This window comes from Capra hircus, chromosome 23, assembly GCF_001704415.2.
Source record: "Capra hircus breed San Clemente chromosome 23, ASM170441v1, whole genome shotgun sequence".
Classification (NCBI taxonomy): Eukaryota; Metazoa; Chordata; class Mammalia; order Artiodactyla; family Bovidae; genus Capra; species Capra hircus.
This window is the reverse complement of record NC_030830.1, coordinates 10,698,656-10,710,702: the sequence shown is the minus strand read 5'-3', so window position 1 is coordinate 10,710,702 and position 12,047 is coordinate 10,698,656. Positions and strand designations below refer to the sequence as shown.

At 43.3% G+C, this 12,047-nt stretch overlaps 1 protein-coding gene across 3 annotated transcripts in view; it reads left to right on the top strand.

Annotated features, from left to right (window-relative positions):
- The window catches only part of KIF13A (kinesin family member 13A), a 194,890-nt gene that overhangs the window by 126,943 nt on the left and 55,900 nt on the right, over positions 1-12,047 (top strand). For all 3 annotated transcript variants that reach the window (XM_018038721.1, XM_018038723.1, XM_018038722.1), the window contains exons 10-13: positions 5,390-5,501; positions 5,886-6,098; positions 8,560-8,670; positions 10,701-10,835. In XM_018038721.1, coding sequence (XP_017894210.1) covers positions 5,390-5,501; positions 5,886-6,098; positions 8,560-8,670; positions 10,701-10,835 — 571 coding nt within the window. The remainder of the gene's footprint in view (positions 1-5,389; positions 5,502-5,885; positions 6,099-8,559; positions 8,671-10,700; positions 10,836-12,047) is intronic.

Below are 12,047 nucleotides of genomic sequence, written 5' to 3'. Positions count from 1 at the left end.
TGGATTCTACTGAACACTTGTTCGAGGGATATTAATATATGTTATCCCTAGGATTCTGTCTTATAATTTATGTTGTCATAACTTTTAAGTACAGTGTTTGTAATGTTTCATGTGACTCAGTCCTCCTTTTTTTCTTCTTGAGTCCCTCCATGAAGCTGCTGATTTCATCTTGGAAACCTCATGTCAGTGGGTTTTGCCTGCATAACTCGACATGAGCTTGTATCTCGGAAGAGTAAAAGTGGCCTGCCTTCTGTCCATTATTCAAGGGCAGGTGGTGGTACTTGTTAATTTACCACTTGTACATCGAATGGTCCCCGTATGTGAAGAAAGATATCCACATATCTTAACACAAAGAGACCCATGAACGACACAGCAAAGATCTGCTCCTGGGAAGGTAGTAGCCACATCTTTGGGGCAATGTGCCATTGTCACTTTAGGCTTTCTCAAAGAATTCTTGTGAAATACTAGTTCCTCAGGTAGCTCTAGGGAGAAAATGACCCCTAGATAAATAATTTTGAGAAAGATTAGTTTCTAAAACCTTCCTTCAGAGGGACCTCCCTGGTGGTCCAGTGGCTAATACTCTATGTTCCCAATGCTGGGGGCACGGATTCGACCCCTGATCAGGGAGCTATATCCCACATGCTGCAACTGAAGATCCCGCATGCCACAGTTAAGACTTAGCGTGGCCAAATAAATTAAAAAATATTTCAGGGCTTCCCTCGTGGCTCGGTGGTAAAGAATCTGCCTGCAAAGGCAGGAGACATGAGTTTGCTCCTTGGTCTTAGATCCCACATGCCGTGGGGCAACTAAGCTCTTGAGGAAGCCACAGCTACTGAGCCCACATGCCCTGGAGCCCGTACTCCACAGCAGGAGAAGCCACAGCAATGAGAAGCCCACAGACCACAATTAGAGAGTAGCTCCCACTCTCCGAAACTAGAGAAGAGCATGCCCAGCAACGAAGACCCAGCACAGCCAAAAATAAATAAAATTATTATTTTTTAATACTTAAAAAAACAACAACAAATCTTCCTTTGGAGATTCCCAGTGCTAAAAGCTCTGAGAACCTGTAATGAATCTCATATAACTCTATCATTCTTGAATTTACTTGATGTCAGAATTCTAGGTATAACATTTTAATGTGTCCAGAACAAATGTGCCAAAGAACCTGTTTTGGGAAATGTTAGGACAGGCTTTTTAATTATAGCACAATCATTGGAATGGAAATGAGATTGCACTGGAGGAACGTTGATTTTAATGATTTCATCAGTCACTGGATAACAGTGGTGAGTGGAAATGAGGCCCATAACTATAGACGTCACAGTGTTCTTTCCTGTCCTGTCATATGATGGTGCTGTCCTTCCCCCATAATTTGCCACATTTTGCATTTCTCCTTTCCTGTAAGGAGTGGGGACTTTCTGGGGAGGAGTGCTAAACTCAATGCCACTAACTTGATCACCTTTCAACTAATTCTGTAAAAGCCAAGGATTACATTCTGCTGCAAGCAACAGAAGGAGCAGGAAATGGCAACCCACTCCAGTATTCTCGCCTGGAGAATCCCAGGGACAGAGGAGCCTGGTGGGCTGCCATCTATGGGGTTGCACAGAATCGGACATGACTGAAGCAACTTAGCAGCAGCAAGCAACTGAAACCACTCCAGTGACAACCAAGTGATGAATTCATCCTTCTTACTTAAAAAGAAGTCCAGAGGTTGGTCCAGCACCTCAGAAATGCCATCAGGCACACAGCTGTACTAACCTTAGTGTGTGTTCATGTGGTTCTCCTGACCCCAAGACAGCTGTACCATTTTAGGCATCGTATCCATGTCTTTGTTCCAAACAAGATGAGGAAAGGACCTTTAGCTTCTATAAGCTGAATATGTGCTTTTTTATCCACAGAATCATAACTTGCTTGAAAGCCCCTCCCACAAATGTCTCCCTCTCTGCCTCTCATTGGCCAGAACTGTGTTTCATGGCTTCTTCAAGCTGCAGAGGACTCTGTAGAGTTCTTAGCTTGACGTGTGCTTCCCAGCATATTCAAGTGTCTGTTAGCAAGTGAGAAAATGGAAAATGGGTATTGGGCTAATAGCCACAGAGTGTACCAAAACCATCATTAAGTTAGTCCTTTCTAGAAAGAGGTTCGTGTTCTGTTCTTCAGTGTATTCTAGATTCCCTGTAACTTGGCAAATATTGAATGCATGCTTTTTGTAAGCAAGGCTCAGTCATCTCTGCTACTCAGGTGATCACAGTCTATAGAAAGAGAAATACACACCTGGCTCTGATAAAGTTTCATAAGTACTACACTTATGATCTTAGAAAAAGGTAACTGGAAACATGATAAAATAAATTTGAAATCCATCATAGACAATACAGGTAACTCATATCACATCATATCTACTCCTATGGGAAGGAATCTGATGGTTAGAGTTTCAAGGGAACTAGGTTTAAGGAAGGTATCAGTTCAGTTCGGTTGCTCAGTCGTGTCCAACTCTTTGCAACCCCATGGACTGCAGCATGCCAGGCTTCCCTGTCCATCACCAGCTTCCAGAGCTTGCTCAAACTCTTGTCCATTGAGTCGGTGATGCCATCCAACCATCTCGTCCTCTGTTGTCCCCTTCTCCCCCTGCCTTCAGTCTTTCCCAGCAAACTAAACTGCAAAGTCAGTTCTTTGCATCAGGTGGCCAAAGTACTGGAGTTTCAGCTTCAGCATCAGTCCTTCCAATGAATATTCAGGACTGATTTCCTTTAGGTTGGACTGGTGGGATCTCCTTGCAGTCCAAGGGACTCTTAAGAGTCTTCTCCAACACCACAGTTCAAAAACATCAATTCTTCGGCGCTCAGCTTTCTTTATAGTTCAACTCTCACATCCATACATGACTCCTGGAAAAACCATAACTTTGACTAGATGGACCTTTGTTGGCTTGTGCAGTTATATAGAGCTTGTACATAAACTTGTTCAGTGATATAGAGCTGGAGGACCACTGTTAACCTCAGAGTGGCTGATATTGACCCTTGAGTCACTGAGCTCTTTATAGATGGTATGAATTAAAGTAATGTCTGCCGCATTTGGATATTAAAAATTAGGAACAGTCCAAAGGATTGCTTCCAAATGAGAATTCCATTTCAGTAGTTGCAAAATGGGGAAAATGCCCTGTATTCTTTATCTAGGCAGAAATGTGTTTTTGCCTTATATTGAACTCTTTCTTCCTCTATTTCATATAGGTCATGCACATTTTTCTTTCTTAAAATTGTTAACCATTGGTTGGGGACCTCCCTTCCTGGACCAGGAATTGAACCCATGTCCCCTGCATTGGGAGGCAGATTCTCATCCAGTGTCCTACTAGGGAAGTTCCTCATTCAGCTTTAAGAAAAGTAAGAGACATTTGCACCAAGAACTTTATTTAACAATGTAGTCCCTATTTGAATGAACTTTCTGGCTAACCCAATAACTATGCAAGGACCTTATTTTCAAAAAAGGACACACCTGAGGCTCTGCTGGACATGAATTGGATGGTGAGGGGCACTATATAGCCCAGGACAGTGGCTTTTTGTGTTTGGGTTCTTTCTCTTATCATTTTCAAGGTTCTTCATGTCATCGCACATGTCAGAACTTCATTCCTCTCATATGGCTGAATACTTCTCCACTGCAAGGACACATCACATTTTATTCTTCCGCTCATTATTCAGTGGACATTTGAGCTGGTTCCACACTTTTGGCTGTTGTGACTGTCACTGCTATGAAGATGCAAGTTTTCATATGGACATATGTTTTCGTTTCTCTTGGGGTGGATTTGTTTAACTTTTAAATTGGTCAATTATGATGTACATCTTTATGTCACTTGGCAGTAATGGGTGTTAGTTATTAAAATTCTGGCTCATTTCCTGCCTCTTGGCATTGCTTTGTATTTCAGTGACTTCTCCAGTGACTCACCTTTGGAGAATTTTATTTTGTGGGAAATATGGTTTTACTCCTTTCAGCTTATTTAATGGAAATCTACTGTTAACGTTAGGAAGAAACCAATGTTGTCTTTCACTTGCTAACCTCTAGTCCCCGGCTGATCTTCCTGGTTTTTATAAATAAGTAGTAGCATTTAATTTTTTCATCATTTACAAAACCTTTTGTCTTTGGGGTATCATGTTACCTTCCTAGCAGTCCCAAGAGATGTCCTGAGACTGATCTTTTCTGGCTGCTAAACTTGGAGGCCAGTTTATTTCTTTTAAAAGAAATATTAACTATGATATGAGGCTGCCCTTCATTCTTCAACACCACGAATCTGTTGTTTCTATGGTGATCTTTTTTCCAAGGACAGAGAATATGTATTAACCGCCAGTGGAGGTTCCCAGCTGGCACAGGTGGTAGAGAACCTGCCTGCCAATGCAGGAGACATAAGAGATGTGGGTTCAAGCCCTGGGTCAGAAAGATCCCCTGGAGGAGGGTACAGCAACCCGCTCGAGTATTCTTGCCTGGAGAATCCCATGGACAGAGGAGCGTGGCAGGCTACAGTCCATGGGGTCACAGGGAGTTGGACATGACTGAGTGACTAACACTTTCACTTCCACCAGGGGAAGTTCATTAGCCTAGACCAGTGGTTCTCAGACTCTACTTGCATTAGAATCTTCTGGAAGGCTTGTTGAAGCTCGGTTTCCTGACTCAGTAGGTCTGCATGGGTCTGGAGATAGTACATTTCTAACAAGATCTCAGGTCGTGTTGATGCTGCTGGTCCCAGCACCATTTTGAGACTCATAGGCCTGGCACCTGAATGTATGCATCCCTTTGGGTATTGTTCAGCCATCACGTCTCAAAATTTAATGTGCACGTGAATTGCCTGGAGATACCTTTAACTGGTTGTGACTGAGTAGGCCTGGGAAGGCTTCCAGGATTCTGTTTGGGTGGTTCTTTGTTTTTGTTAAACTGTGGTAACTCCACATTGAAAAAAGCTTGCCAGCTTTAAGCAGATAAACAGGATATACTTTGTAACCTATGGTGGAAATATGCTTTACAAGTTACTTGGTTACTCCTAGAAAATCAGAGGCCAGAGTAGTCCTGGTTAGACTCAAAGAGCAGATGGTTGAGACTTTAAACATAATATTCAGAGTAAATTATAATTCTCTCGAGGAATCTTTTAAATGTATGTTTCCAGGTTCTGAAATGTTTCACAGCTCCTGTCTCTTGAACAAAATAGATTCTACAGGGATTCTAAATTCATTCTTTTAAACTAAGGGAGTTACTTTTTGTTTTTCATTTTCTCAGCTTCTCCGGGAATGTAGACTTGATGAGATCAACTTCAGGGACTTACTGTTTTGCATAATTTTATACTTAGTGCCTAGAAGGATTATTATGTAAACAAAATAAATTCTCCATAAAACTAATTTTTTTCTTTTTCTCTTGGCAGATCACTTACAACCTTGGGGTTGGTTATCTCATCGCTGGCTGACCAGGCAGCTGGCAAGGGTAAAAACAAATTTGTGCCTTATCGCGACTCAGTCCTCACTTGGCTGCTTAAGGTAATTCATTGCTCTCATGTTCTTTCCCAGTTAGAAATTGGCTCTTTCAGTGGTGACAGCTGAGAGATGTGTGCAAAGCTAACCAAAGACAACACAGCGAACTTCTGACAGTAGCGTTGCTATGATCCCTAAACGTGCAAGGATGAAGACTCATTCCTGTTGCCATTTTTCCATTATAATGCTGTTCGACAGGCATTGTGCTTTGATGTGAATAGAGAGAGATCACCGTTCCTCTTGTCACAGAATTTTTTGTGAAATACAAGCCCATTTCCACATCAGGTTCTCTTCACAGAGAAGATCATGTGCACACATTTGCCACTTCCCTCTTGCCCTGTGTCTGGAACAGGCCCTGTTTCCTAAGATGCTATTTGAAATATGTTGCAGGACAATCTGGGGGGCAACAGCCAGACCTCCATGATCGCCACCATTAGCCCAGCAGCAGACAACTACGAAGAGACCCTCTCCACGCTGAGATATGCAGATCGGGCCAAGAGGATCGTGAACCATGCCGTGGTGAATGAGGACCCCAACGCGAAGGTCATCCGGGAACTGCGGGAGGAGGTGGAGAAACTGCGGGAGCAGCTCTCACAGGCTGAGGTACGGCGAGCCCGGTGCTCCCTGTGATCCAGGCTCCCTGGCTCCCGGTGTCTGAGTGTTGAAGATGAGCTCGCTCGCAGCTCAGCTCCCCTCGTGTCCTTCAGCAGCGCTGAGCTGATGAGCATCTTCTCCGTGCTAAGCACCGGGAGGACAACAAGCATGAAATGCAAGGCTGCATCCCAGGCACTGACGGTCGAGGAGGCAGACAGTTAAGAGAGTTGCTGCCACGGCCTGACTGTTTCCGGCAGTCAGTTGGCCCTTCACACTCTTCCAGTGTGAAATCCTAAGACCCAAAGGTGCTGCTTTGATTAACATTGTAGATGACAACTTCCACGTGGCCTTGCCATTTTCAGCGAGCTTAGCTCTGTATCATCTCCTTATTAAGTGGGGCAGACAAGGTGGTCAAGAATAATTAGTCTTAGGAGTAGTTAATTTTGTACTTTGTTCATTTGTATCAACTCCTGACAGGGAACCAAATCACTTTTACATTGTTACCATCTTCCTTGGCTTTACCCAGACTTCACAACCATACCCACTTCCCAGTAGCTGTTGCCAGGAGAGGCACTGTCTCACTGCACTAGGAACAGCACTGAGATGGGGGCCAAGTGCCTAAACTTCGGTTACATGCTTCTGCCTGCCAGGACTCGGGTGTGTACCCAAGGCTTCTGAGTTCACCTTCCTTCACACTGCTGTCTTCTGACCCCACAAACAAAGGGAAGTCAGAGCTAGGGACCTGAAGATTCTATCTACTGCTGATCATGGAGTTGCATTGTAACTGTTTGCTTATATGTCTTTCTCCTCTCCTGGGCCATGGGTTCCTCAAGTGCAGGAAGCATGTTTTATTAATTGTGTTTATCCCTAGTACAATAGCGATACTGGAAAAGCACTTAGCACAATGAGTTGCCCATGGGAAGTGCTCAGTAAATGGTGCTCTTTTTTATTATCATTCTAATCATCACTGAGTGCCTCAAGCTTAATTTGTTTTTCATTGATGCCAAGAAGGGTAGTAGAACACCTGGAAAATTAAAATGCTGATAAACTGTGATGAGAGTCATTCCTCGGAGGAGCGTGATGACTCTGGAGTTGGTCTGTAGGTGGCTCATCTCTGTCCTCCCTCCTGTCTCGGAATCTGCATTTCTGCTGTGACCCTGTAATCCAGGCCTGGTAGCCAGAACAATGCCTGGCCAAAGGGGTAGACCAGAGGAACCACACAGCAGGTTCATGCCGTAGCTCAGTCGTGTTTGACTCTTTTCAGCTCCGTGGACTGCAGCATGCCAGGCTTCCCTGTTCTTCACTATCTCCTGGAGTTTGCTCAGACTCATATCCATTGAAGTCAGTGATGCCATCCAACCATCTCATCCTCTGTTGTCCCTGGCTCCTCCTGCCTTCAGTCTTTCCCAGCATCAGGATCTTTTCTAATGAATCAGCTCTTCGCATCAAGTGGCCAAAGTACTGGAGCTTTAGCTTCAGCATGAGTCCTTCCAATGAATATTCAGGTTGATTTCCTTTAGGATTGACTGGTTTGATCTCCCTGCTGTCCAGGGGGCTCTCAAGAGTCTTCTCCAGCACCACAGTTCAAAAGCATCAATTCTTTGGTGCTCAGCCTTCACATAGAATTTTCGTGTGTGTCCCCTTGGGCCCAGCACTAATTGTCACTCTCAGGTTCTGTTAACACAGTGAGACACAGTTAACACATCCTCAGCCAAACCCACATCATCACCACTTCAGCTTCCAGTCCAAGTTCTGCCATCTTTCTTGTTTGTAGGGTTATCCTTTGCAGAGCCTCATGTTACTACAGAATGTCATAAAAACATATGGGGGCCAAGAAAAGGCCCCCCGAGATTTCTTAAGCTGCATGTCTATATTTAGACCTCTTAATTATTCTCACTGAGCAAACTCAGAGGGAAATTACCGCCCTTTTAACCAGATGTCCTGTTTCCAAGTGAGTAATAAGCATGCTAAGTTTATTACCATCAGTAAGGAAAGTAGTTCAAATGGCCCAGACTCAAATTTTAAAATGATTGAGAAGAGTCTCTACCTTTCCTGGTAGGTTAATATAACTGGGATGTGTTTATTAGTGATTTGTGTTGGTCTTTGTTTTATTGAAAAAGAAATCTAGTCAAGTAACTTGTTCTCATACTTTGCTGGTTTGAAGGTGAACTTTAGCATCTTTGAGGTCTTTAAATGTGAAATTTAAGTATGATGGATAAAATTACTCTGGGATGATTTATATCAATTTAATTCAGGGCACTGGAATTTCTTTTTCTGGCGTTAAGAGGAGCAGCCATTTATTCTTTCACATCATTTGATTAAGAAATATCTAAAAAAAACCCTGACAGTGTGTGGCTTAATTGCTTCCAACAGACAGTTGATAACCTCTTAAGGACGACAATAAGGGATTGTCTTGTACATAATGGTGGAAAAAATGAGAAAATCAGATATCTCTGCTTTCATTTTAAAGGCTATGAAGGCCCCTGAACTGAAAGAGAAGCTTGAAGAGTCTGAAAAGCTGATAAAAGAACTAACGGTGACTTGGGAAGAGAAGCTCAGGAAAACAGAAGAAATTGCACAGGTAGCTTAATCACCCGAGCCTAAAATATTGTGATTCTTTTTTTTTTTTTTTTTTGAAGTACAGTTGACATAGAGTGTTGTGCCATACAGCAAAGTGACTCAGTTATACACATATAGACATTCTTTTTAAAGATATTTTTTTCCATTATGGCTTATCACACAGGATGTTGAGCATCGTTCCCTGTGCTATAGTGATTCTGCTTCATTTGCCATCTTTTCTGTAAAACTACTTGTCATCCTCGAAGAGTCTTAAGGGGATGTCACTAGTGGTCCATTGAGTAAGACTCAATGCTCCCAGTGCAGGGACACGGATTCAATTCCTGGTCAGGGAACTAGACCCTACGTGCTGCAGTTGAAAATCCTGCATGCTGTAACTAAGACCCGAGATAGCCGAATAAAAAAAAAGCCTTAAGGAGCTTTTTCTGCTGAACTAGAGCCTATAAAAATCCATTTTTAGACACTTCATTGTCTTGTATCAATTACTGCTTGGTCCCTGTGTTTGCTAGAAGAGAGTTCAGAATTTATGCAGGCCTGGTACAGGAATCATCTTTAATGTGTCCTGCTTTTCACATTTTAGACAAAAATCTGTGATTTCAGATCACCTGGCAAAGCATTGGCAGAGAATTTATAATATATAGCACATCATAGGATTTTCAATGTGTTTAATTCTTTGGCTCATTAGAAAATGCTGTTATGAACTTTATTTGAGATAAAAGCAAGGACTGAGCATGCACACATGTGTGAGTGTCTGTATGTGTGAGATATGAATTCTACACTGTGCATTTCATGATGTTTTCATCTCATTGACCACCTGTAAGCACTGAACCACCCCAATCAGGTAGCTGGAAATCAGTAACTGGGACCTGGGCCAGCCTTCTGCTTATATGTTTTTTGTAGATATCACAAGCACACACCTAACTTTCTATGACTCCTACTTTGCTTTATTTTTCTTCATAGCACATATCACCTTAGGAAATTCTGTATTTTACTTGTCTATTTTGTTATGGAGAAGGAAATGGCAACCCACTCCAGCACTCTTGCCTGGGAAATCCCATGGATGGAGGAGCCTGATAGGCTACAGTCCATGGGGTCGCAAAGAGTCGGACACGACTGAGTAATTTCACTATTTTGTTATGGTCTGTGTCCTTCCACTAGAATATAATTTTTGGTGAAAGAAGTAACCTTGTTTTGCTTGCTCTTGTATTCCTAGCCCTAGGTTAGTACCTAACACAAAAAACGTTTCATGAATGACTTGAATGAATTCAAGGCCCTCTGCAAAAAGGAGAGGCCTGCTCTTCCAGCCCCATCTCCCACTACTTTCCCACATTGACTAAGGATTCTTTTCTTTTTTTAACTTTTTATTTTACATTGAAGTATAGCCGATTAACAATGTTGTGACAATTTCGGAGGCACAGCAGAGCGACTCAGCCATACTTATACATGTATCCATTTTCCCCCAACTCCCTTCCTATCCAGGCTGCCCATAACATTGAGCAGAGCCCCCTGTGTTATACTTGGGGTCCTTGGGCTAGGGGTTCTTGACACCTGCATTCATCCAGTGCATCCTGAGTCCTTACCATACTTTCCTCTGCCCTTACCTTGGAACTGCCCCGTTTCTTCCTCTTGAAATTCTTCCTGTGCCTCAAGAACCATCTCAAATGTATTCTCTTCCTGAAGCCTTTCCTGGACTATAAACCCATCGCAGTCTCCCTCCTCTGAAGCCCTGCAGCACGGCGTTCCCCTTCAGAGGCTCAGGGCTCTCCTCTTTCATTTCTAGCCGTGTGGTCTTATCCCCTCCACCGGACTGGAAGCCCCTTAAGGGCTGGACGGTACCTGGTTCACCCTCGGTGCTCCTGTGACACCGACCCAAGATGTCACATGTCTTAGACGCTCAGAAACTTGGTTGAGCTGAGTAGAATGTGTCATTTCCCTGGCATTGTCCCCAGAAGTAGTGACTTAAGCTTTGCATAGGTACATCTCCTGACTCGAGCAACAAACAGAGCTTTCCTGCTTTTGTCTGTCTCTGCACAGGAGAGGCAGCGGCAACTTGAAAGCATGGGGATTTCCCTGGAGACTTCTGGTATCAAGGTGGGAGATGACAAGTGCTACTTGGTCAACCTGAACGCAGACCCTGCTCTCAACGAACTTCTGGTTTATTATTTAAAGGTAAGAGAGTAAAATAATAGATAGTTGCCTACCTTATTCCTTCATGTACAATCCCACTTGGGTCTGGGTACCTGTCCCCATGATTTTGCTTTTTGTATCCAGCTTAGCTCTCATTAAAAGTAAGAGGAATAGTAGTTCAGTCAAGTTACCACTGAGCGAGAACTAGCTGTTTTGTATTGGGTTGGCCAAACATCTTTTCTATGAAATGTTATGGAAGGACCCCCAACAAACTTCTGGACCAGCCGATATTATACTGGGGCTGCCTAGCTGGGCTGATTTCAGAGGGGGAGGGGGGCCACCAAAGGTGTCAAGGTGATCTCTGGCTATGGCAACAGGATTCTGAGAAGCTCTGGAGAGTCACCATTATGCGTCTGAGTAATCCTAAGGGGATCTTGAGGTCAGCACAAGCCTGAAGCGGACTCTGATGGGAAATTACACAGCTAGGGTTTTTCCCTAGGGTTCTTCCATGTCCATCCCTTCTAAACCTGCATCCTCAGGAAGTAACTGTTGGTCCCATGATCACCCTCAGGTGTGGAGACGGGTGTGGGCTTTGGGGTTTGGCCCTGTGGCCTCAAGGTCATGTCACTGACCATACTGCAGGGGTCGCTGCAGCGGTTGTCAAACTCCTTCGTTAGGGCTTCTGAGCTGCCTCATGAATATGCAGAATACCATGGAGAGTAAGCTTGAGGTGAAGAAAGGAGCCGTAGTCTTCTAGAATCCTTGTTATTCTACCTTTTCCAGAAATAAATATGATACAAATAGCCCCTGACTTACTGAGGGTCCACTCACAGACTAAGGTCTATTCATTTAAGAAAGGATGAAGTGGTAAGGGATTGTTTCTGAAATCTTAATTTTTGAAAGACCATGTACTGCCCTTTCTCTGTTGAATAGGGAAGTGTTATTATCACAGAGACTGCATGATTTTTAGAGCAACAGAACAAGCAAAGGGGCTGCACACTGGGCCCAATCACCAGGAATCACAGTCCTCACATGTCTGCATTTTGAAGTACTTAAGAATCATGCTGACGTGTACACTGTATAACCCGCAGGCATGAATACTCTGTAATTTAGTATTAGCAAGTCAACTGTTTATCATTTTAAAAGTTGTGTACTTGAAAATATGATTTTCCGTGAAACTATTTTCAGTGGTTCTTGAGTTTGTATAGCTTTTCTCAAAGACTTTCACTGTTAATTCAGGTGATTCTTGAGAAA